Raw genomic sequence first — 27,556 nt, forward strand, 5'->3', positions numbered from 1 at the left:
ATCAGCTGTAGAGATGTCTACCTTCTCTCCAGTATAATGGGACTAAATAGCATTCAGCTCGTGGTGCTCAAAGCACCAAAAAACATACATTGATTTTGCAGTGAAATGTCCCTTTAAAGAAAGAGTCCAACTAAGTAAACCAAGAGATCACCCTATTGCCTAGAATTTAGGAGACTGGATTGCAGCCTGTTATTCATCTGAGTTGTTTGTGATGCTGGTAAAGATCTATCAAAGGTTTTTAAGCAGCTGAATAAAGTAGGCAGATACTTTAAATGATCATCAGCTGAGAGGAATTCAAAATCCTGAGTTTTGGCTAAACTTTCACTGCTTTGATCATGTTAACCTGAGACCGACTGACTCTCAGCTGGAAAAGAACCAGCAGGTGAAAGCTGTCCTGAAGTAGAAAAGTTGTAGAAGTTTACATCAGGTGGGGAAGCTTTAGTTTCAAGCAGCTTTTTCCGTCGCTTGGCTTGACAGCTGATTGGTTGGGCGTCGTCATGGAGATGACAGGACACGTGAACGGACGGGCCCCGAGAGGACGTTCAAGTGGAATAAAAGGCAGAGAGAGAGTTGATGATGGAGAGTAGAGGCGCTGTCCTGAGCTCTCACTGTCTGAGCTGATGTGAGGAGTTGATGGACGTTAGAATGACTCTGATGTCTCCTCTGTGAGCTGACTCCTCTCTGCGCGCTCCTCTCTCAGCCTGGATGATGGAGGTGGAGGTGGAGAGCTGCTGGCAGCGGCTGCTCCTCCTGCTCCTCTGCTGCGTGACTCCCCTCTGCTCCGCCATCGAGACGGGTAAGACTGAACACTGGAGCACCTCTCACTCACTGACTGACTGAGGTTTGGATCGGGTTCAAAGTAAAGTTCTCTCAGTGTTTCTGATGTGAGCGGCACAGTAGGGGAGACTGGGGACGGTTGCAAAACTTCTGCTGAAAGACCAACCAAATCTTTTTGGACTAAACTTGCATCTATCTGTTAATTATACAGTGTAGAGATGCTTACACATAGCATAATATTCGTAACATTTCTTTCTTTTTTATTTAATGGAAAAAGTCAGATTTTGCAGCTGACCACAGCTCTGGGAACCTTTGTACCATGTTAAAAATACATTAAATTTGTTTTACAATAATATTATATTCATTTAGGCCCATACAGTAATATTATAGTATAATTTATTCATTAAGTATAATTTATCAAAAACAACTATTGGGTTACTGTTTTGTGTGTTTATGCATAGAACATAGGTCTCTTTGATTTCCTTGTTACATCACAGAGCAGTAGGGGAGACTGTGGACAGTGGCAACACTTCTGCACAATATTTGGACTAGATTAACCATACATATTTATCTTGCATCTGCCTGATAATGGTACCATGTAAAGATGATTGCATGTAGAATATCATATTATTTTTTTATTAAGTAATATTTATCAAGAATGTGGTGGAACACAGGCCTATCTTGATTTCCTTGTTTCACATGTAAGCATCACTGACATAGGGGAGACTGGGGACAGTTGCAACACTTGCATTTTCTCAGTTAGTCAGAGACTATTTGAACCAGACTAGTCAAATCTTTATATATTAATCTTACATCCCTCTGCTAATTATACAATCTTAAATTGTTTACTTATGACATATTGTTCAAGAAGTCAGGTGTTGCAAGTGAGCCAATTCTGAGAACAGTTACAGCACGATTAGAGATGGTTCCAAATAGAAACTTTTTAGAAATTAAACTTTTCACTAATTAACTTTTGCTTTTTGTCTCAATAAGCATAGTGTTCTGAGAATATGCAGTTTTACAGTAGTATTATAGTATTATTTATTTAATGGCATGTAATGCTGACATGGTGTTGCTTGTTATACTTCATATATACTTTGCTTGTTAAACTTTATTTATTGTGTTGTGCTCTATAAGAGATTGGTTTTACTGTGGTCATCTTTTTTTGTACTTCAGCTCAACAGTGTAAATTCCAATTAGCCATTTTAATATGGTAATGAATCTTATACATTAATATTATAGAATTATTTATTTAGTAATATTTGTCAAATAAAATTTATTAAGTTTTATTTATTTATGTGTAGAACATAAGCCTGCCTTGATTTTCTTGTTTGAGATGTGAGCAGCACAGTAGTGGTCCTATAATAACAGTAACAGTAGTAATCATAATGAAAGTTGCCTGCTGTAGTATAGTAGTAGTATAGTATAAGCATGTTAGGGCAGCAACTAGTGATTATTTTCATTGCCAACTGCCATTGCAAATATATTATATAGATTACTCAGATTGATTATTAAAATAGTTGGCAATTCATTCATTCATACATTTTTGCAACTCTAAATCATGTATTATTTGAAAAAATAATTCACACTCTGACGTCTTCCACCAGAGAGACAATGGTTTCATAAAACATCATTTTAAACAAAATGTATTTTATACAGTGGGCTATGAGTTGAACTTTTTGCCATTTTTCTCTGAATACTAAATGAATATGGAAACATTCATTCATTTTCTGTAACCGCTTATTCCGTAAGGGTCTATCCCAGCTAACATTGGGCGAGAGGCGGGGGTGCTAACCACTGCACCACCGTGCCGCCCCATATGGAAACAATGAGGCAATATATGAGAATCACTGCAATATTATATCACCCACTCTAAAATCAGAAGTAAATGTAGTACTAAGATCTTTTACTTTAAAAGTAGTAATCCCATGATGTAAAATACTCAAAATTATACATAAAGTACATCTACATAAAATAATCATTATTGATTTGTGTGTAAGCATCACTAATGTTGAAGCTAGTAAATGTGCAGCTAATTACTTTGCTTGTATATGTACTGCAGATAAGTTTAATAATGCATTGTAATTTATTAGTTGATTTGTATTCTGTATGAATTATCTGAATCTGCAAAGTAACTAATTTTATCAAGTAAATGTGGAGTGGAGTAAAAAGTACAATATTGGCTTCCAAAATACAGTATAGTAGAAGTATGTAGTAGAATAAAATGAAAAGTACAGGTACCTTAAAATTGTACTGAGTACAGTACTTGAGTAAATATACTTACATTACATTTCGCAACACTTAAAACACTTAAAACAAAAAAGCAGAAGTTGTGGCTAAAGTATTGTATAGCTATGTGATGTAAAATCACTTCAAAAGGCATTTTAACAGTTTTATTCTTCACATTATTCTGAAACTATGCACCACTCTGAGATGGAGCTTCTGCTTTCTTTTGTTTAAAAGACTATACCAGTGTTTTCACCAGTATCATCATGTATGCTCCATATATTACTTAGTAGTTTGAAAGTACTTTTGCAAGTTCTTTGGTGAATTTTCTGTAGTTGTATATGCAGCCACAGGTTTCCAGTCTTTTGTGTATGGTATGAAAATCAATTAGCTGACTTAAACCTGTTAGCTGTGTGATCCATCATATTGAACACCAAGTCTGTGTTAATGTTTGTCAAAGTTACACTATTGTTTTGTCACAATATAGTTTAAATATAGACTGAAAAGTCTTCAAACGATGATCAGAGTGTAGATAAACCATTCAGGGGAGAACCAGTTGAGAGCAAAGGTCTCATTTATACATGGTGCCCCGCAAAAACAAGTTATACAATAAAAAGTATAAAAATCAGTACAAAGTAAAACAAGCACAGGCACAAAGTAGACAAATTAAGAAAAGCGTGAATCTTATTCCACCTAACAGATGAATGCAAGATGCATTCTTGTGAGAAAGCACAGTCTCCCATATTTCAAAGCATTGACTGACTTCTTAAGGAAGCTTTGTTAATTAAGTGTTGTTCCCTTTGAGTGGTAAGTGACGGCCATCCTTCCTCCTCATAAAGGACACTGATGGCTTCTAAAACTGTCACCTACAAGGTGACACACAGCATCAAGGTGCTTCAGGGTAGACAGAAGAGCAAATACATCAAAATTTACACACACAAAAAAAAAAAATGAATCTGTTAAACACAGGAGCATGGTTTTCTGTAGTAAAATATGCAAAACCATGTTATAGTCCTCTAAACTGTTCCTAAAATTAACTATATATTTGTTTATTTATTTATCATTATTATTATTTTATTTACATGCCACAGTGGATGGCCATCCACCCTAGAGCCTGGTTCTGCTTGAGGTTTCTGCCTCTTAAAAGGGAGTTTTTCCTCGTCGATGTTGCCAAGTGCTTGCTTATGGTGGGAACTGTGGGATCTCTGTAAATAATGTTAATAGTTTTATATAGTACTGTTGTGACCTGCTCTGTATATAAGTGTACTAAGTGCTCTGAGATAATTTCTGTCTGGCACTAAATAAATTAAACTGACTTATCATGTACTTTTTATTTACATATAAACTTAGCCATATTATATTCCTATGGTTATTTTATCAGATTATGCTGAATAATCGAGAGATTTGATTAATGAGTACGGAAGTCAAATTGAAATGTATACAATATAATTAAATTAGGTAATTTGACAAAGTATACAGGAAAGATTTTGTCAGCCATCAGAGTCTCTGTAATATTACAGTGACTGTAATATTGAGCTCTCACTTTAATGAGACCATGTTAAAAATCAATCAGCGCTACTGTTTTATATTAGAACTGGATTTTCAAAAATGTTGCAAACCTGTCATAACATTGCTCAGTTGTATAGGTATTTAAGTTTTCATTTTCTTTTTGTCTGAGAGGGTTTTTTACAATATCAGAATTTCACTAAACAATTATCGTGGCCAAAAAAATCACAATAAGGATATTATGACAGTATCTATAGAATTATAAAATGGAAGTGTAAGGAGGTGGGAAGATTTTTACATATTATCACGTGTATCATTAACATGGTTTCATTTTTTGAATATCACAGTTATCATCAATATCAGTATATTGCAACACCCCTATTGCACAATTTCTAATATTTTCAGACAATATGTATATCACATTGATATAGTGAAACTGCACAGCAGATTTTTCTTTCTTTTAGCCTCACTAGAGCAGTTTGTTCATGTTTATTTACTGTACTCTTTATACACTCTGTTTGGCATACAGGAGGACTGAATCAGTTTGAGTGTGAAGTGATCTAATGGAGGTGTGTGTTGAGTCACCAGTGTTAGGACAACACATGCATGGACAGGGAGGCTGCTGCCCTTTTCCACACAATGCTGTCTCAGAGACATTTCTCACTACAGTGTGTCACCCAGGACCTTGGGCCTCTCCTGCCCTCTGAAACAGACTCCGTTTACAATGATAGTGTTTAAAATTTTCCTCCCGCAAAACTCTTTACTGGGCACTGAGTGTCCTCTGGTCACCTATGTTTTGGACAGTGTCCCCTCAGGCTTTGTATTTACTAATGCGGTGCAGAGGGGATGAGCTGTTTCCCACCAACAGGGGCTCCCGGGCTTCGGGACATTCCTGGAGGTCAGTGCAGGAGGATCTAGTTGTCTCCCAGGGAAACAGAGCTAATAAACTCCAGGGGTGGTCGTAAATTTTCTCATTATTTGGCCTGCGGCCCAGAGGCAGGGGGTGCTGGGTGGCTGGGTGGGGGCTGCCGGAGCCGGATCTGCCCACCCATCTGTCCCGGTCCTGCCTGGAGATGAGCAGTGAGCTGCAGCTCAAACCATCAACACGCTGATCACATGACTGGTATTATGAGAGCAGGTTTACCAGGTCTGATGTGTATCAGTTTGTACATCTCTCAGTGAGTCTGGATGACAACATGATATCTGCTCTCTGTAAGCACAGATGTCAATCATGTTACATCTACAAGTGGCAAGTCAAGGGCAACTGAACTAGCTTTCAATTCTTCATTCTCACTTGTTGTTAGGCTTTTAAAGAGACAGTTCATCCCAAAATAAAAAAATACAAATTCTTCCCTGGCCTGTAGTGACATTTATCTATCTAGATTTTTTTGGCATGAAGATGTCTGCCTTCTCTCCATTGTAATGTCACTAAATGGCACTTATTTTATGGTGCTCAAGCACCAAAAACATACATTTGTAAAATTCAAAACCAACCTCTCTTTTCAAAAGTCATGACCCAGCTACTGAAGATAATTCACAGACCTTGTTGAGAGCAGTTTCGTGTAGGAACTACTTTTTGTCTAGTAGGGAAAAAAAAGTTGTTCTGTAGGTTCCATCCAGGGTTTGAATTACACAGTGGCTTTCGGGGGAGCCCTATCTTCCAACACACACTGTTACAAAACATCTCACACGCATGCACATGTATGAAAGTGCACGGCGGGTCAGTTTTAGGGTGACTGCAAAAATCATTCTACTTTTAATATTATAGACAGTTAAAACTGTTACTATATTTTATTATTATTATTATTATTATTATTATTATTATTATTATTATTATTATTATTATTATGATTATGTATTTGAGGAACATCAAGTTTAAGAGCTTCCCCTAAATTTCTAAAAGTAGACTTGTGTCCTTTTTGCTGAGCTCCCCTTAGCTCCACCACAATTCCCCCCTTAAACTATGATTCTACTGTGGAGAAAAGTAGTTCCTACATGAAAGTGTGTGTAAATCCTGCATTACACAGGGTGTTGTGTGCCTGATGTGGATTCTTGTTGGCTCCCATCAGGTCGTCTCATCGCTTTTTGTATCAGCTAACAAAAGCTGATCACCTAACTGTACTTCAAACTGCAGTTCTTTTTTATGATCATCAATTTACATAGATACACATTAAGCCTGTGCAGTATACTGGTTCATACCAAAAACCGGTCTTTATTTTCGTTATGATATTAATTTTTTATATACCGCCATACTGGTGAATAGCCCAAACAATGTCCGAAACGTGCGCGGCGGGAAAGTGTTTCAGCGGGGACCCATTTCACTGCTGTACACCAACACCACAGGCGTGCTTGCTTGAGCATGTGCTCAAGCATATATGAGCATGCATGTATGAAAATGTTTTCATACCACCCAGCCCTAATACACATAGATTTTTACTTTTTGCGCTGCTGGTATGACTGTTCAGTTACTAGACATCCTTGCAGACTTTGAAATGACTTCTACCTGACTTTTGGTCAATTCTGAAATTGACTGTCATATTTTTTTTCTGGGCTTTACCATAGGACCTGACAGGGGACAGAGGACTCTTTAACTCTTCCATCATTCATTCAAACAGCTCTTTTGATGGGCATGGTGCAAGGCAAAAAACTTACACTGAAAGACTGAAGACATCAACTGCACCATGCCTCAGAGTCTGGCTGTATGAACTTACTTTCGTTATTCAGATGGAAAAATTGACATCTAATCATCAGTCAGCTAAAGCACCCTGAGGAAAATGTCTTTTTAATTTTGGGCTTATGTTAATATAAATAAAAATTGTCTTGCTTGAGTGTGCTCCATGCTTTGGTGATAAAGCATTGCAGTGCATCCCCATCAGAAAGACTTTTCTGACAGAACTCTAGATGGGACAGAAACAGCTTATTAGCTGAGGGACATGTGGAGGAGGGTGAGAAGGCTGGGGAATAGTGGACACCAGCTGCCACCTTCCCCCTTATTCACCTTATCTGTGTGGGGGAGAGACAGCCACCCCTCCAGGTGTGGTGCCTCTCTCCAGCAGCAGACCCCTGTCTTGTTGAGGTCCTCATTGGACATGAAGAAAAGTCCTCCACCTCATAACTTATGTTAGAGTGACCACTGTCACTACCCATGCTAATATCCAAGCTATCACTCTGCATGCTAATGATGTTGACCAATCTGGTTGCCATGACAACAGATTACGTCTGACTATTAACCACTCAACCATTCTCTGTTTGAGAAAGAACATGAACCTAAAAACATCAGTTAACTCTGGCTTGTGAGAGGCTTTAATGGCCAGTATAAACAAGAAGAATGATTACAGGCACCTCACCATCATTTAAAGGGACAGTTCACCCCAAAAATACATAACTTTCCTCTGGTGTGTGGTGCTGTTTATCTGTCTATCCTGTTTTAGTGTGAGTTGCAGAGTATTGGAGATATCAGCTGTAGAGATGTCTGCCTTCTCTTCAATATAGTAGAATCTACCAGAACTACCTTCTGTCAAGTTTGGGGTTTTTCATAGTCACTTCCTATTTTATTTTGTTATGTCTTCCCTTGAGTGTTCTTGTTCATTTTATTTCCTGTCTCTGTCTGTTTTCCCACTCTTCACCTGTTCGTCTGTTCTTGATTGCCCTCACCTGTGTCTTGCGATGCTGCCTATGCTGAGTGTATTTAATCCTTTGTCTTTCCCTCCTTGGTTGCCAGTTTGTCTGTTTTTCGGTCCTCCTTGTGTTTTCTTGTTAATTGTAGCTTTGTGTTTGAACTGTGGATTCTGTATTCTCTGGTTCTTCTGAGATGTTCAAGTAACACTCAAGAAGGAATGGCAGATCAAACATTATTCAGACTTATTGTCACACTTTCCAGATTTACTTAGCCCAGTCATTTTTGTAACCAAAGTAATTGTACTCGAGAGTAATCCAGGAGACATATGAAGAAACCTTGTTTTAGAGTTAAAATTCCATAGATGACATGTAGATGGTTGGTAGTGTCCAACAAGTTCTCATCCCAAGTCGTCAAATACCAGCATCTTTGTCACCGCCGCTCCGAGTCTCATACTAATGCACAAGGTAGTCATTAAAAGCTGTATGAGACACTGACAGATAGCCAGTTAACACTGTGAAACAGTTGGTTAGTCAACAAAACTAATTGATTAGTTCTAGGCTAGGGTTGGGAGATGTCTACCAAATTGGCAAGACAGTGTCCACAGTGGACAAGCAAATTGTTGTTTTTTTAGGGGGAATGGTGGGAGGTTAGCTGTCCTATAATAGAAAAGCCACTGAAAACTGAAAAACTCTAAAATATAGAGGGCTTTTAAATCGCAATGTTAAAATGGTAGAGGGCTCATTTGGTGATGGACTATGGCATCAACCATCAGCCCAATTGGGATTAGGGTAACCTTAACTCTTTAGGGGACAAAACTGACCCAGAATAAACCCTAACCCTGGGGGGCCACAAACCCCAGCCTCCAGGGTGAACGTTCTGTGTTTGTCTGACCCATCCACCCCACCTGTCTTACTCTTGATGCTGCTCCAGTCATAATTAGGTCCAGGTCATCCCTGCAGCACTACAGGACCTCATTACAATGCTGTTTTCTCAAACATTTTTCCTTTTTTAAAAAAATTGCGATTTCGTTCTGGTTCTACAATTTGAATATTATATCTCGGCCATACTGTGATCTTATTGTGACTGTGATTAATTGTGCAGCCCTACCTTGTGCATCTGTATGAGGACATGACAACAAAATTTGGCAATTTGGGAAGAAGATCGGGCTGTAGGTTTCATATGGAATGTTCTGTAGATGGTGATCTGAATAACTTTACAATTCATGAGTGGGGTCTGTAGGTTTGTAAATCTTGTATTATGTTCAGCCACATCCCATCAGATTCTTGACTGTAATCCTGTGATTATCCTGTTCTATAATGATGTAAGGGGAGGATAGTTTTCAGGATGTTCAGTAAGTGCATTGTAAACCACAGAACATAGGAAGATGGATGCGAGCATCATTTGCTGCTGAGATACCCTTGAGCAAGACTTCAGCCCATACATGTACAACAAGTGTTCAATGTTGAAGAATGTTTCCTTTAACTGTAACTTGTTAGATTACTGCCATTAAAATGTAACTTGTTACATTGCCATGTTTCTTACTGATTAAAGTAACTTGTTAGTACTGTGGCGTTATCAAAACTGAAAAACACTGTGAGAGCTTCAACATACATGTTTATTGGTTTGCAGTTTGGACACCATGTGCCAGTTTGTCTCTGAGGATTCTGTCTCGGGTGTCTTTCCCTTGTCAGTGAATGTGGTGGATTTCTGTGGCCAGACAATCCGGGGTGACGGCATGATTGTCAACTCACACCAGGAATCCAAGAAGTACTACTTTGTGACCATGGCGACCGACTGCCACCTCACCATGCAGGCCAGCTCCCCTAAAGACAAGGTCCAGTTCCACTTCCGCTTCTTCCTGGTCTACAGTTTGCTACGAGTGGCCCCTCTGAGCCCGGCGCCCGTCTTCCCAGAGTCCCCTCGTGGCTCCGCCCCTCTCAACCCCAGACTAGAGCCGACCTCTGGCGAAAGCTCAGGGGACCCGTGTCACGCTGGCTCTTATGTTCAGTTCTATGATGGGCGGGACAGGAGCTCACCTCCCCTCGGGCCTCCTCTCTGTGGGAAGAGCCCGCCCCGGCCAGTGCTGTCCACAGGGAACTATCTGACCCTGAGGCTGGTGACCCGGGGGACTCAGCCAAGAGTCGACTTTGTGGGTGACTTCACCTCCTTCAGACTGGGTAAGAAAGACACAGATGTCCGGATGTCCATCCATTCCACAGATGCTTCATGTCTTACTGGACCCTAATATGCATATATTAACAAATGTATGACGATGTTAGTGAAGCAGTGAAGTTTAGTTGACAGTCATTATTCAGACTCCCTCATTTAACCAGCTGTGCATATTAACTCTCCAGCTTACACTGTATTTTGCATCACTTCATCTCTTTCCCACTTTTCCAACTATTCATAAACTTTTATCTGCTCATTCATACAGAATCTCCATTCAAACCTATAATTTTCCATATCTTTCATACATTATGAGTTTTATTCAAACTTAAATCCCATTCATACTAATTAGATCCTTTCCCACTTATCATACTCCTTTAGCTGCTTCTCCATACCAATTACAGCAGCAATTCAGTTAAGCATCACTTTTCAACAAACCTTAAAATGTTCCACGTCTTTCATACATTATTATTCAACTTTTAAAGTAGGTAATGCAGTTTAGTGTCAGCTTTTCAACACCCTGCATTCACATGGCAATTTCTCGTAGCCAGTTTAACACATGGGTAAGTCAATTTTACTAGTGAGGGTTAACTGGAAACATAGCATAAACATCAGTAGCACTAAGATTACCTGCATGCTGATTGAGATTTATTGTTGTTCCCAGCCATTACTGAAGCAATGCAGTGTAGCTTGCAGTAATTATTCATACTCCATCAGCTGCCTCTTCATCCAAATTGAAGTCTGCATTTCAGTGTAGCATCAAATTTTCAACAAACCTTAAAATGTTCCACATTTTCATACATTAATATCCAACTTTTAAAGGTCAGGTCAGTTTAGCGTCAGCTTTTCAACAAACAGAATTTACAATGCAATTTCTTCAGAAATCACCTTCTCTAGTTATCGCTGTAATACTAAAAAAATTGAACTCCCATCTATTTAAGTCAAACTAAGTTTTGCATTAACACATTCTTTAAGCCAAGACATGTACAATGATTTAGCTTTGGCAGTAATTAGCACAAATATTCTTCATAAATCATTCATTAGACTAAAGGATCAGCAGGACTACAGATATAATCTCACTCATAAAACTATGCAAAGTCTGGGCAGTCCAGTAGGAAAACATTCAAGTAGCTATAATTCACTGAAAATATTTTTTGTTAGTGCTTCTGATGTTTGATCCCCATAAATTAATAGTCTACATTACTGTCCATATACTGATAATACTGTTTAATTGTTATTTATTTTAGTTCAAAATGTAGTACAAAATATACTTGCAGGTATTTGAAACTTACTTTGGCTTAGTAATCTATCATGCACACACAGTGTTACATTATAGTTGCATGTAAATGCAGCTGAAAGTTCACAGTAGCATATAGTACACAAAACAAATATCATGTACATCTCTGGACTGGATTAGTGATACAAATGAAAAGGCTGATTCATTGTTTGGGCATGTACTGCATGTACTCTGGCTTCATGCAAATATGAAATTGCTCACTTTAATTGAATGTGGGCAGATGTCTAAGTATCAAACTAATACAACATCCATTAGTTTGGAGCAGCCGTTTTGTTTTCTCATTGGGTTTGAAAATACAAATTGGTACACTAGTAACTATTAATTAGACAAACAATAGACAGCTCTGTTAATCATATCATAATTATGATCATAATTTAGTTTTATATCTCCATCAAAGAGACTCTTAGAGTTCATTACCACTGTCAAGTTTTCATGGCTGACTCATTTCCTTCCTGTCGTACCACAAATCCCTCAATTGTTATCTTCCTCTTCAGGTTTTAACCAGTCAGAGTGCAGCAGTGAGCCTTACTTCACCTGCAGGAATGGGAAGTGTATCCCCTTGGGTCTGGTTTGTGATGATAAAGGCATTGACAACTGTGGAGACGGAAGTGACCTGGAGGAAAACCTGACCACAGGGTGTAAAGGTCAGTTAAGTGATAGGTTGACACTTGATGCTGATATCTAAAGAAAGACTCTGTGATTTTATCACAGTTTGTTCAAGATCTCACAGTTAATGTTTCAGAACTAACACTGCATTTCCACTCAAAGTACCAAGAACTTTTAGTCCCAGGTACTACTCTCCTCAGAATTAACAGGTTCTCTCAGCCCATAGTTAGTCCGCTGATATATGAAAAATTCACAGCTGTTTTTCTACATCATTTTCATACGTGACTATAAAACAACAAAAGCTTGGACATCGATCCACCTGTCATACACTTTCTTCTGTAACTCCCTGTTGACTGATTTTAGCATTTTCTCATCTGACGGTAAATCCATTTCCGCCTTCAAACAAGTACTTGGGTATATGGATAGATGACACACTTTCATTTAATGTACATATTACTAATCTAGTTAGGGAGCTCAACGTGAAGATTGTTTTGTATTTTAGAAATAAATTTTGTTTTACTTAAAGGTAAAATAAAAAATTAAAATGAAGAATGATGAACAAACTGGTTTGTAGCAGCAGAGTTTAAAAAATGGTGGCTAAAAAAATGCTGTGAGAACCTGACTAATCAGATATGTTCACCGCTGCAAGCCCCACCCTTAAAGTTCCTTTGCTTTTGGAAATTAACCCTGAGCAGGGACTTTTTTGGGGGGTACAATAATGTCCCCAAAACTTAATTCAGACCATGGTCCCTGCGGTGGAAACGCACTGAACTCTCCCAAAGGTTCCCAGTTCCTGAAGAAACTTGCTGCTGTGGAAACATGACTTAAATGTTAAATCTCAACAGTGTTTGATAGAAACATTTTTGGATTTTGGATTTTTGGATTTGGATGTTCAAGCGGAATAAGTTTAAAGGGATGTTACAGTACAATGAAATAGCATCTACTAGTATTGACTCAAATTTTTCCTTCATCAGCAGGTCAGCTTTTACCCCCTGAACCTCCACCGGCAATAGCAACCCCACCACCACCTTTTGTGAATCCACCCACAGTGCCAGTTCCTTCTCATATGAACTGTGGCATGCCAGACAGCGCTCCCAGTCATGAGTCAGTGACAGGTGAGTAATCATTGTGAAATCATGAATATTTATTCATTCAACTGGTAGAAACAGCAGGAATCCATCAATGTGTAATACACTATGCTTACATCCTGCAGTCGGTTGGTTGGTACACAAATTAACTAAGTGCCCATTTGGATGCAAAGTGTCCTGATGACTGGGCATAAAACTAATGGAGGTGACCATTGAGTTGTTAATTTCAGCTAAAGACTCGTAAACCAATAAATGGTGATGGATTCTCACGGCAGAGAGCAGCCTTTTGAGTGATCCGTCTCTATTCCAGCGTCAGAGGCGCAAACAGAGACTGTCTGGGCCAGCCTGTCAGCTTCTGATTGCTTTTAAGAGCCAGCCAAGTCTGGACTAAGAAAGCAGCTATTCTTCTGTTCTGACTGTTCAACTGAGAGAGGGAGAAGGGGATTCACATTCAGCCGCTGTGCAAATTGCCAGCTGTTTATTAGCTGAGATCCATTTGAATGCAGCCTGGTCTGACCACAGGGAGAGACCACAGGCTGGATGGACAGACGGGCTGATTCATTTCAGAGAGTGTAAATACTGGAAATCTAAACAGTCACTGGCTCCAGGCATATCAACATGTACGCTTAATTTACTGCACAGTAAGTAGCTTAAATGACTGTTAGAGCCAAATTCTACACAGCATGTAACATATGTGTATGCTAGAAGGCTTTGTTAACTTTCAACTTTGGAACTGGACCTGTATCTCTGTACTGGACACAAAGATTAAATTGATATTTATGTATTTTCTGATTGTGGGGAAGAGTCCATAGTTACAGCAAGTTAAATGCTGGATTGTTGTTGTTTAGAGACTCTCAGTCGTAGAGGATTACTCAATCCCCAGAATGACTTTACAGTCCAAATTCTGACAATCAAGTCAGAACTCTGAGTTTGAAGTGAGAATTCTAACTCATGTCTAAATCTTATTCCTAATCCATTAATGTGGAATTGTATAATTTTTATAATTTATAAAACACTTAAAGTACTATATGAGCTACACAAAATCCATTGAAATTTTTCAAATTGGTCAAAGTATGAGGCTACAACACCAGTTTTTCGTTACAGACTATTTTTAGTTGCAAGTCACAGGGGGTTTCTGTTTTATTGATTTTCCTTTAAAAAGAAAGTGTAATTTGATCAAATGAGTAAAAATATGTGACTAAACAACTAAAAAAATAGTATGTTACAGTACTCAAAAACTACAAAATGGTACATCATTGGGTTCAAAACATGGTAAATTTCAAAGATATATGCTTCTGCCCCATGTAAATCATTGTATTGCAAATTAATGTTAAACTTTTTTTTATTTGATTAAGGCATGACAAACATGTTAAATCAAAATTTTTAGATTTTGTGATGTATAGCCACATGTCTTTCCCAGCAAATTTTGTGTTTCCACCAACAGAAAAAATCTGTGGAGCTTTTCCTTAACATGCTAAATTTACTCATTAATCATTAATGGGTTAATCACAGAATTCTGATTTCTGAGATTATTTCAGAATTATGACTTAGATTAATAGCTTCAATAAATTCTTCACATGTGGCCCTAATTGTTTCCTGCAGTGTGTCCATAGTCGCTGTAGTTGTGGAATAAGTTCCCAATTTTAATTATCTAGACATGTCCTTCTGATTGGTGATGGTGACCACCAGTGGACAGGTTAAGGTCACACCAGTTTTTGTAACAACACCATTTCAGAACAAAATGTCGTCATAGTCATTGAATTTCCTCAGAACTAAAATTAGTGATGCTATGTGTTGAATTAAAGTTTTGCAATTAACCCTGTTGCCCAATTGCAAACTGTTTGACAGTGCTGACCTTTGAGGGGAGAGCCAGAGAGAAACAAAGATTCCAAAATGATTGCTATCTAGGGATGTGCATGTCCAAACAATTAAACAACAAATATTACGGTTGAAGTCTCATTTATGCCTTCTTTACATGCATAAATAGAGATGTCAGTTTCAAACAATGTAACCAACACTGCCCACATTCTTCCATGCCTCCTTTACATTGGATGTTAAGCAATACATTCACTAGAGGGCGCTGCTCAGAGTCCAAAGTTACTCGGAAAAAGAAGAGTCAAAAGTATCTGACAACAATAAACATAGCACGGCTGCAAGAGATTGTAATAACAAATCTCTTGATCACTGCATCACCAACTTCCAGCACCATTTTGGATGTGAGACGACATTTCTCTGCCCCACCTTCCTGTGTGACAGGACATAGGCTTAGGGCAGTGGTCGGGATAATATCTGGAGGTCGTCTGATGGTTGTGGAGAATAAAATAAAATAACATATTATGGCAAAATGTACAGAATGAGAGCCAGGAAGGAGCTGCAACGTCATTACCTTGCGAGGCAGCTGGTAATGACCAAACATGGTGCAGCTAATCAGCATCCTATTACTGGCAGCTAAGGCCGTGGTTTTAGGTGTGACAACAGTGAGAAGCGTCCATGGAAGCGACTCATCTGGAATAAACAATGGCAGCTCCTGAGTTAGCATAGGTTATTGTAGATCCCGTGATAGCATCAGTTACATCAGAACTGGAGAATATTTCTTCATTGAAAGAAGAAGAAAGAACGACACTGAAGGCTTTTGAAAAAGGCGTTTTTGCTCTTCTTCTCCCGACCAGCTTTGGCAAGAGTTTGATTTGATTGATTGAAGTTAGCCATGAACCGTGATGGTTCATCCAATCACCTGCCAAGTGTTTTTGAAAGTGCTTGCCCTTTTCCAAACAGTTTCTAAGGATGACTTCCCAGATGGTTCTGTGTAACAAACCATCTGGTGTGTCAGGTTAGCAACATCAAAAGATCAGGGACGAACACTCAAAAATATGAGTTTGATAGCTCTCATGTGTTACAGTATTCCCTGAAAAAATGGGTGTGGGGGGTCACAAACACCTACCTGATTATTTTGAGAGGGTCACAGCATGAAAAGGATGAGAACCACTGGCTTTAGGATGAAACTGGTGATACCCCACATGTTTGTTACTGTCAGCAAATCTCATGAAAACCAAAACCAACAATGTGTTAATCCATCTCTGAATATGTCCTGACTCCCCTACCCTCTGTGGCTCTCAGCCCCAAACCCACTGGTTCCTATGTAAAAAAAAAAAGTAGTTCTTGTAAATCTAAATGTAATTTTAGAAAATGTCACCAAAGGATGAGTAAATTTGCATTTCTGGGGAACTATTTACAGTAGGAGATGCAAGTTTCCACAGTTGGTGCTCTAAGTAAGTGTGTGGAAGGTTCAGATTTCGATCATCAGGACCTCCTCTTAAGTTGGACAGAACCCCTTTAGCACCAGGGTTCCCAGATTTTTTAGTGTACAACCCAAAAGAGAAATAGTCTCCCTGGGAACCAAACTTACAAAAATGCATTATGAAATACCATGTATGTTTAGACTGAAAAAGAACACAACAAACCATGAAGCAAGTTTCTCAGCACCTCATTATGATTGTGACCGGTTCACTAGAGGGCTTTTAATTTGAAAGCGACACATGAAGCACTAAGTTTGTATTAACAGTGCAGTGCAGTAACTTTAACAGGGAAAATGGGAGCGGATCAAAATGAGGCTTCATACTGAAATATCAGAGTGACAGCCCATATTTCCCATCATGCCTGGACTGAGTAAACTTTAAGTTTGCTGTTTTATTTTCTAAAATGTAAATGTAACGTTTGTAATGTGTCTCTTCAAAACATGGTGGTTTATGTTGGTTGCCTCATTGCCATTTTAGTGCTGAATGATAATTCTAGTGTTTTTCACCTGTATTGTAACTATAATCAATATGAATAAAGAGAATTGTATTTTGTCCCTCTAATGCCCAGACTCGCCAGTCTCCCTGTCCCTGTTGATCCTCTATATCCTCCTGGGTGTGGTGGCGGGCAGCGTGGTGCTCTGCTGGTGCTGCTGGTCACCTGGCTGGTTCCTGTGGCGCGTCAGCATCTGTCGCTTCTTACCCTGCTGCAACTCAGCCTGCGCCTCCTGCCAGGTCTGCGCTCGCAGCTGCACCCACAGCAAGGAGCACCGACTGGCGAAAGTCACCCCGCACACACCCGTCAACGGGAGCTCGACGGGTACGGCTGCTGTCACCAACAGTGCTGATGAAAATGTTACTGTGGCGGCTGTTTAGAGCTGAAGGTCTGTTCAGGTGATCGGAGATGTGGGGGCAGCATGTTCACACTGAGCTGTCATCAGTAATGAATATGAACAGTTTCTGCATTAGGCAGAGCAACAGGACCAGGAATCTTTGTAGTGCAGGTTGGACTGATGGGGTCCAGTGTGCGAGGCCGTCTGGGTTAAACTGTGGTTTGTGTGCTTTAACTGTGAGGATGCAGGTGATGAGACTGCTGCATTCATGTCACTGTAAGAAGGTGAAGCAGGGTACAGTATTATTATGGATTGTATTAAACGTATGAATGTATATGAAAGGGTAGGATTAAAGAGACAGTTCACCCCAAAATCAACAATATATGTTTTTCCTCTGGCCTGTAGTGATGTTTATCCATCCATCGCTTTGGTGTGAGATGCAGAGTTTTGGGGGATATCTGCCTTAGAGATGTCTGTCTACTATCCATTATGATGGAACTAGATAGCCCTGGTCCTGTGATGTTTAAAGCACCAAAAAACACATCAACAGCAATATCTACTTCTTTCTTTCTATTAGAGAGAAATAGTTGTAGTAGTTTCCACTGCAGAAAGAAAGTAGTTCCTGCATGAAACTGCTCAAAAGTCTGTGGATTATCTTGAGCAAACAGGTCATGATTTCTGAAGAGACACTAGTTTTAAATTTCTCCAAAAAAAAATAAATAAATTTGCTGCTTTAAGCACCACAAGCAAGCCAAGTGCTATCTAGTCCCATCATATTGGAGATAAGGCAGATATCTCTAGATGGATAAACCAGTCCTTCCAGGATTTTGGAATGTATATTGCAATGTTTTTAGGTGTCTTAACAATGAAATTGTGGGAACAAGTGAAAATTGCAACAGAATTGCACTTGAGGGGGTGTACACAAAGAGGTAAAATCTTTTTGGACCTCAAACTTAGACGAATTGACATAAAATGATGAAATAAAGGGGCACAGACCGTTGATAACAATAACAAACTTGTGTTCTTTTCAGAACCCATGACAATATATAAATACAAAAAATATAAAACATTGAGTCACTTCATTGAGATATACATGTATGACATTTGCACGGGGTCTGCTATGATTGGTGGACCTCGGGCAGCTACAGTGACTTGAAAAGTTGCAGTGATTGCACACATTGCAGTGATTGCAAGGTCATGCAGAATTCACAGGGATTGGTTGCATTTGCATTAGATGTTGCAATTGCAACATCACAACTTCCTGGAGGGGCTGATAAACAGCACTACAGGCCAGGGGGAAAACATGTTGGGCGAACTGTCCCTTTAAGAGTTCTTAGAATCATTTAAGAAACATTTTTGTTGTTACCTTACTTATTCAGATGGCAGCACATTCTGTTTAAGAGAATGCTCATGATGTACAGCTTTGAATGCTGGGACAGTGTTCAGAGGAGACAATAAAGAGTGTTCAATTGTTAGTGTGAAAAGTTTTTAGGGTTTTTTTATATTTGTTACTTTCTATAAACATGCTTTTTGTAGAAGTAACAGTTTAGTGAAAAATTAAGTGAAACTCCTCTCCCAGTCCACAGCCTTGACCAAATGTTCTCCACGGACACACGCTGAGGAAACAACCCCAGAACTACAAAGTCACCCACCTGGGGACAACAGCTGTTCTCCCTTGGAGAAATTCCTTCAAACTTTCCACTCTGCTCCCAGCAGTCCACTGTTGTTCCATGTAGAAGCCAATGTGAAGTTTGGACAATGGAGCACAAAGTCCTTCAGTGCCTAGTCAACAGACTTTGTGGTGTGGATGTCTAAACCACTGTTGTGTGTACAAAATAAACATATGACAAATTGCAACAGAAATTCCTGCAACTTAACCAACTTAAATAAATCATGTTTTGTCAAGTTAGTAGCTGTGGTGGGCACATTTCTGAGGAGTGAAACTGAAAACTTAAACAAAAAAGAAAAGGCCAATGAAGTTACATTTTAACTTGAAATGATAAAGATGTTAATATTTAAAGGGACAGTTCACCCATAATTACCAATACAGGCAACACTTTAAGGACATTTAGGTGCTTGTAATAAGCATTAGTTAATATGTAATGAGGCCCTTATGAGATGCTTATTTGATTATTATGCTATTATTAACACTTATAACACTTGTATAGTCTTATTAACATATAATAAACATGTTCATTGTGAGATTTAAAGACATTTATGAGCAACTACAAGAAAGTTAACAGTTAAAGAGTTAAAAGCAAAAAGTTTCAAAATACCTTTAAGTCATGCTTAACTGTTCAGATGTGCGTAATAAAGGATTAGTCAACCTCAATGAGCATTGTTCACACTTCAGAGGTATATCCAAAATGCATAAGAAGAAAAGAAGTCTTTATAAAGCGACAACAAAAGCTCAGCAAACAGTTTAACCACGACATAATAGGTAAGTCTGTTAAACTCAATAATTGTGTTTGTAATGCTCATATGCTCATCATAAACAATTATAAGAATCTCATAAGGCTTTTATTAGCATCTTAAGCAGTCTATGAATTGTTAACAAGTTTCTTATTAGTGCTTGTAAATGTCTTATAAGCTCACGATAAGCATGGTTTTTATGCTGCTATTAACACATTTATGTTAATAAGCATCTTATAAGGGGCGTGTTATTATTAACTAATGCTCATTATATTAACCTTAATAGAAAGTGTTAACAAAATGCATTTTTTTCCTCTTACTTGTAGTGCTGTTTATCCATCTGAATAGTTTTGATGTGAGTTGCAGAGTTTTGGAGATATCGCCCATAGAGATGTCTGCCTTCTCTCCTATATGGAACTATATGGCACTCAGCTTGCGGTGCTCAAAGCACCAAAATATAAACTACATTTTAAAGACTCAACATCAATGTCTCTTTCCAAAAATCAGGACCGGATTACCTTTGATAATCCACAGACCATGTTGTGAGCAATTTCATGTAGGAACGTTATTCTTTATCCTGAACACCAACCATATCACCATGCAGAGCGAAACGTGCATCTACTCATGGGTGAGAGGCTCATGCTCATTACAGGATGTTAACATTAATAGTGTCCTTCTCGGCTGAGCTATAATGTTAACGCCACTGAGCTAGCTAGCATAATGATAGAGTTCGTGGGTGCAGTTCGGTAGAAAGAAAATAGTTCCTACATGAAACTGTTCATAACAAGGTCTGTGGATTATCCTGAGTAAAGAGATCATTTCTGGACAGAGACATTGCTCTTCAGTTTTCGAGCTGTTTTGTTTGCTTTTTGTTTGTTTGTGGTGTCATCTAGTTCCATTATATTGGAGAGAAAGACATCAGACATCTCTATGGCCAGTATCTCTGCAACTCACACCAAAACTATCTAGATGAATAAATAGCAATACAGGCCACAGAAAAACACATACTTTTAATTTTGGGTCGAACTGTCCCTTTAATGGATTTCTGGCTCTGTTCCCTCCCAGGCTTCATATACAGTGAAGACTGTACTCTACAGTAGACTCACCCTGCTGTCTTCTCCTTTTACCCAGATTGATGCTCCATGTGAGGGGCAACTTGTTTCATGTGTCCACCAGGCAAACTTTCTTTGTGGCGTCCTCTAGATGGAGTAGCTCCATAACCTTTCGTCCCTCTGCCACACTGTGTATTGTGTAAGTACTTTCTTTTTAGGGATTTTGACTTGTGTCCTCGGTAAGGCATAAGGCCTTATGCTTAAACAAACAATGCGTCTCTGACCTCCAGGTTGCCAGGCTGCAGCACACTGAAGCATGCAGACTTCTTTATCTGTCTCGCTTTCTGCTGAGACTGTACGGGGATACATGTGCATCTGTACACCCTTCACACAACACATACAGACACATCAAGTACAGTAGCCTATAGATCCACTTAAGTCGTGCTTACTTAGACATGAATGCGCGTCACACTTTGGAGAAGGTCAGCACTCCAGCTGGATGTTCTCACTATCAAGACTTTTCTCACATTTTACTGTAAGTGTGCATTTTGTTTGGCATTGAACTACTTCCTTCATTTCATTAAATGAATCCTGGTGTTGAGTTATTTTTTAGGACCTGGATTTAATAATCGCTGTGAGAATCTCTGGAAGTCAAACATGATTTAAATTCAGATTGTCAAAGAGATGTCCCAAAGGTGTAATGTGTAAGCTACGGCCAGGATTTTAGTTTAAAACAAACTAACATCATCAACAGAATGTGAAGTAGTACCAGATATTATGTCAAAGATGTCTATGTATTGTGTGCAGAGATATCTGCTGAAATTAGCATGCTAACCAGCTAGCCCGTCATGTCTTTGTACCTTAAGAGGCGACAGTCTCTTTTCCTACATTTCACAAGCGCTTAGATTTTTTTATTCTAATAAACAAAATAAACTCACAGAATGTCAAGAAAGGAAATATTCCTATATCTATTTTCCTCATTAAACCATACTGTACACCATCTGAGCTTGTTTCTCTCTTCATCAAACTAAAACTAGCTTAACTGCCTTGTTCTGTTGCCTACAGTATAAACACAACAGTCCCAGGTCTGGGCACACTCGAGTCAGCTAATACTGTCACTAGCTACATGGCTAACTTAGCTAACTAGCTAATGGCAGCTATTAGCTACAGCCATAGCTACAGCAAAGAGTATAGTGAGGAGATGTTAGCATTAGTTTCAGCTGAGAGATGTTTACCCAGATAGATGCTCCTTTTTTCATTTCACAAGGTCTTAGAAGTTTTACGCTAATAAATAAACAAAATAAACTTAGAAAATAAAGTAAATATTCTTGCACCCATTTTACTCATTAAGCCAAAACCAAAAACCTTCTGCATTCAGACTTCTCTCTGTATCTCTGTACCAATCTAAGACTAACTTATTAGCCAACACAAGTCAGCTATTGACTAAAGCCATAAATAACTACAGCAAAGACTACAGTGAGAAGAGGTTATTGATTACCCTGGTGACTGGCTGCCCCTCTTTCTTTACCTTCAACAGTGGCCATATCTTAAATATTGCTCCTTTAAAGCTGCACTAAATCAGTATTTTTGACCACTAGATCAAATGTGTACAGTGAAAGAGGTTATGTATAGTGATCACAATAAAGCCTGTCAACCATCCTTGCAGTTGCTTTACACAGTTTTGAGCTTGCTTTAGTGCACTGTTTTGCTTTTCTTGCTCTCAGCAACCTCAGTTCCAGCAGCAGCAGGCAGCTAGAAGAAACTTCTAAAACCTGCTCAGCAACAAATGGCAGAAAGACACATTAGAGACGAGCTACTGGACATAGTGGAGCATTTAGCAGCTAAAGAGTCAGATATTTCTTTCAGGAGATGATGGAGACCAAACCAGAGCTAAAATGATAGTGAATATTGTACCTAGATTCATCAGGTTGCTATGCATCTGCTGGAAATTTAAATTTGCAGAGAAGTGCGCCATAATAACTTTGTATGGTGATAATGGATCAGTCTGGTGTTTGTAGTATTTCCACTAGCCCCAAATGGCCAAAAAATCAAGTAATACAGCTTTAATAGGGCTTCGTTTTACTTTTAAATGAACGTAAACGTGAAAGGAATATAGTGTCAATACATTCATAACATTTATTATGTTTGATCTGATTTTCATGAAATCATGCATACAAGCAGAAAAGAAACATGACGTGTTTTCACCAAACTGCAGCATCATGTAAATAATTAAAATTTGCTTGAATTATTATAGAAATAAGAACTTTTCTAGCCTACTCTGTTTTCAATGTTTTGGACTACGCAGCACTTATAGATTGATTAACAGTGCAGTTGTCTCAGTGTCTTTTGTTGTTGTTATGTACATACTGTAATGTTTGATTAAATGCTGCAAAACAGAAATGTATTGCTGTTTTTTCATACCTAAATTTTCCCCATAAATATTCTACAGCCGCTCAAAGTTATGGGAGTAAAATAAACTTTATTAAACTTTAATATTTTGTCATGTCAATGAAGCTAAACACTGCTTACACTAAGCGACATATTGAAATCCAAGATGCCATGGCTGTAGTGCTGCAAATATCAAATATTTTCTTTGTTGATTCATCTGTCGATTATTTTCTCAATCAATCAATTCATAAATCATGTTACAATCTTGTCACTTGAAAAATAGGTCCAGACTCGAATGTCTTGTTTTATCTTCAACCCAAAGATATTCAGTTTACTCTCAGAGAGGAATAATGAAACCAGAAAATATTCACATTTAAGAAGTAGAAATCAGAGAAGACGTTTTTTTATTAAAAGATGACTCACACTGATTAATAAATTATCACAATAGTTGGCGATTAATTTAATAATTGATCAATCATTACAGCTCTACTTGGCTGCAACATCAAATGGGATCTTACGTAGATTTTACTGTTGAATTATGTGAGATGGAGTCAAAAATCACATCTAAATTGTAGGCAAAGCGCTTTACATCACAGGAAACATTCCCACAATTCTTTTTCAAGTCAAAGGTCAGGTTTGGGGGACCAAATAAATTTGGGCTCATTGAGCCAGACAACATTTTCTTACCAACAGCTTTTTATATCAGAGATACAAGATGATAAAACATGATACAGTTTGTAAAAATAAATGTGTGTATCATCTGCATAACAGTGGAAAGTAACATTATACCTGCAGATTATTTGACCCAAAGAAAGCATAGTGATTGAAAATAATACAGGATTAAGACCTGACCCCTGTGGAACACCACAACCGAAACCAGGCAACAGAATTTTCAAGGCTGTCGGTGCCACATATGGTGGTTTTAAAGCTGAGCTCACAATTCAAAGCAGGATGTAATCACATCCTTGTCTGCAGCACCGGGCAGCCCGTTGTTCTTTATCTGACTCAGAGTCTGCTCGGTTGACACTGGGGAGGGTTTGGCAAAGAGTCAGCAGCTTCACACTGTGTGTGTTGCCTCTGGTATCCACTGGCAACCTTTCAAGTCAAATCCCTGTTTCTATGAAAGACAGAAAGAAATCTTCCCCACACCCCTTTGTCACTTTGATTTGACTTTCTGAAATTGACCTTTTGACCTCTTGTTAAATTGGTGAGTTGTGCAGGTGGAGGGTTCATAATTTTGTCAAACATGTTGGCACCAGGTACCCTTCCTGCAGAGGCAATAATGTCAGAAAATAATTTTTAGACCTTTTTCAGTAGACACCAAAAGCACTTTAACTCCTAACTGCTTGCCCAGCTTTTCATTTGCTAGACTTCAACAGACTTTAGCCAGAGTTTATCCCCCTGTCTCATTAATCTTTGTGACAAACATATACAGCTATAGAGCAGTAAAGACAAGCCTTGTATTAGTTCCCCCTTAAACTGCCTGTGCTACCTATGGAGAGATTATGAGACAACGGGCCCCTGGGTACAGCTATGTGATTGATTTCCTCTTTTACAGTCATTTTACATCTCTTTGTAGTTGTTTTGTGCCTTTTTGTGGTCATTTGTGCCATTTGTGATTTTTTGGGTCAGCCATTTTTTCTGTTTGTTGTTTTGTTTGTTTTTTGCAATTTTGTGACAATTTTTTGCATTTTGTGGTCATTTTGTTTGCGTGGTTTTGCTTCTCTTTGGAGCTGTTTTGTTTCTCTTTGTAGTTGTTTTGGTCTCCATGCGGTTGCTTTGCACCTTCTAGAAGTTGTTTTGTGTCACTTTTGGTGATTTTGCATGTCTTTGTCACCATTTTATGTCATTTTGTGTCTCCTCTTGTTTTGTGTCTCTGTGTGGTCATTTTGAGTTTCTTTGTGGTCACCTTGGATCTCCTCATGGTCATCACATGTCTCTTTATAATTATTTTGTGTCTCTTTGTAGTTGTTTTGGTCTCCGTGTGAGGATTTTGTGTCTCTTACGATACGATACGATATGATACGATACGATACGATACAATACAATATACTTCATTGTCCCCATAGGGAAATTTGTTTTGGACTCGAATGCTGCACACAACATGCCTCCACAGTGTGATAAAACAAACAACATACTTCTACTCATACTGTGTTTGTTGTTGTTTTGTCTCTGTAGTTGTCCAGTTTCTCTTTGTAGTTGTTTTGGTCTCTGTGTGGGGATTTTGTGCTTCTTTGTGGTTATTTTGTTTCTCTTTGTGGTTGTTTTGGTCTCTGTGTGGTTGTTTCACACCTTTTTGTAGTGAATTTGTGTCTCATTATGGTCATTTTAGGTCTTTTTTTTGGCCATTTTCTATCTATTTGTGGCAATATTCCTCCCTCTCTTGGCCATTCCACATCTCATTGTGGCTGATTTGTGACTGAGTGACATTTTGCAGGTGAAGCTCAGGTGAGGGGGCTAACTCTTTGGGCCCCTCTGCTCAGAAATTCATCCATGGTTCCACTGAGCCTGTCTTTGCCTGAATGATTAATTTAAAATAATATTCTCTCAGCCAATCCCCTGAATTTGTAGAGAAAATACTAAAGTGATTAGGACTTTGAGTCCATATTAAATTGTGTGTGCAGGAGCACCAGTCTGTAAATGTCATCATCTTTTCTGTTTTCATATTGACCAGCTAGAGGTCACAGTTAAAATTATTCAACATTTACATGACATGACTGCTGACTCACACAGAGTCACACAGTTTACCTGTTTATGGGGGCTCACAGGTCAACTGTGCTCAGAGATTTAAGGGTCATCCATTTGAGCCCCACGCAGGCCATCACTCAAACTATTCTTAGAGCAGAGTATCATGTTGACTCAGGATTATATTGGCCTCCCACTCATGTGTGTTCACATGTCTGGCAGCATTGTCCCATTGTTGCTGTGCTATCTCAGAGAGCCACGCTGCTGGAACTGTGAGTGACTCAGTGACCCTATAAAAGCTGCAGTGAGCCATCAAAACACCAGGGGGGAGTTCAGGGCAGAGAGTCGACACCGGAGTGCAGTAACACACTGTGTGGGAGCAGTTAACTGTACTTACAGTAACCGTACAGGCTAAACTCGGTTCTTGACTTGGGTTCACTGATGATGGATTTATTGACTGTGAGGATAACCTGAGTTGAAGTGAAAAGCTTAAGGGTGCTGGTTTTTCTTGTGGTGTACATACTGTGTGTAGTATTATGTAACTCTTTAATGATTAAAGCACCATCAAACACTTGTGAATATTAATGCAGTTAGTGCAGTAACTTTTGGCTCTACTGTCTAAATTAGACTAACACAACACAATGTCTGTCATCAGCTTTGTGTGGAAATCCTTCAAAATATCAAATGATGAAGAGTGTGCGCTGGGCTCTAAGGCTGGACTGAGGTCTAACAAGCAGTTTGCTGCCACATTTGGAATCTCACACAAAGCTCTGAATGCAAGAACACTGGATTCATACTTTATCCAGGGTGAAATGCTGGCAGAAATGGCAGCATATGATGGTTCATCTCACTGAAAAGACAGCTAAAATCTCCTGAAGATCCATCTGAAATGACACACCAAGTGAATGAGAACTTTGCTTTTTAACTTTGAGTAATTATTGACTCTATTAGATCGACTATATCCAACACTGTGGTGTGCAGGGTGCCAGCCTTCTGCTAGAGGGGAACCTGCAGCCTCTCAACGCAAAGAGAATAAATCTGTCTCAGCTCAATACAATGAGTTTGAAATCACCAAATGACTAGTTTTTGCAAATTTCTGTAGTTTATAATATTAAAAATTGTAAAATATCACTTTTACGAGGGTTTCATTTTATACTAGTGTGGCTGCTGCAAAAAAGTTCTACTTAAGATTAATAGAATAAATGTATTAGTAATATTAGTAGCTACACCTGTGCTACTGGACAAAATGTTTGCTGTGAGGAAAAGGTACATCGGGATGCATGAGTGAGCCCAAAGGAACAGTATATAAATGTTGGTTTAACTGTAACACAAATATTGCATAAAACCACACATGTGCACATACATCATGTATAGGCTGTTATAACAAGCAAACAGATGGACTATGTCAGGCCAGTGTAGCTGTCTGATAACACTGTCTGTCTCTCAGAGACCTGCAGGATGTGTTTGTTCTTTACCTTAGACCAAACACACTGAGAGTTGTAGAAAGACATGCAAACATGACGTAAGTCAACTCAGGAAAAGCGTGGTGTACAATACTGAGATTCAGGAATCATCGACAGGAGCGCATCTTCAGACCTGGCAGTTGCA

General features: G+C 38.8%; 1 protein-coding gene and 1 long non-coding RNA gene across 6 annotated transcripts in view; one reads left to right on the forward strand and one right to left on the reverse strand.

Annotated features, from left to right (window-relative positions):
* LOC146331012 (uncharacterized) overlaps window positions 1–27,556 on the reverse strand; it is a 150,987-nt gene that overhangs the window by 15,410 nt on the left and 108,021 nt on the right. The gene's annotated exons all lie outside the window — the stretch shown is intronic.
* ldlrad2 (low density lipoprotein receptor class A domain containing 2) lies at window positions 677–21,724 on the forward strand. 5 transcript variants are annotated; one of them, XR_014771379.1, is made up of 7 exons: window positions 677–796; window positions 9,820–10,305; window positions 12,086–12,235; window positions 13,172–13,312; window positions 17,150–17,398; window positions 20,955–21,074; window positions 21,166–21,724. XR_014771379.1 is itself a non-coding variant. In XM_084726073.1 (6 exons), the coding sequence occupies exons 1-6, from the start codon at window positions 706–708 to the stop codon at window positions 20,957–20,959; spliced, it is 1,122 nt and encodes a 373-aa protein (XP_084582199.1). In that variant the 5' UTR covers window positions 677–705; the 3' UTR covers window positions 20,960–21,724. The 5 variants fall into 5 exon arrangements, 4 of the variants coding, with proteins under 4 accessions (XP_084582199.1, XP_084582188.1, XP_084582167.1 ...); XM_084726073.1 differs by having other exon boundaries at window positions 20,955–21,724; XM_084726062.1 differs by lacking the exons at window positions 20,955–21,074; window positions 21,166–21,724 and adding an exon at window positions 18,991–19,379.

Source organism: Lutjanus erythropterus, chromosome 2 (assembly GCF_056507025.1).
Source record: "Lutjanus erythropterus isolate fLutEry1 chromosome 2, fLutEry1.hap2, whole genome shotgun sequence".
Lineage (NCBI taxonomy): Eukaryota > Metazoa > Chordata > Actinopteri > Lutjaniformes > Lutjanidae > Lutjanus > Lutjanus erythropterus.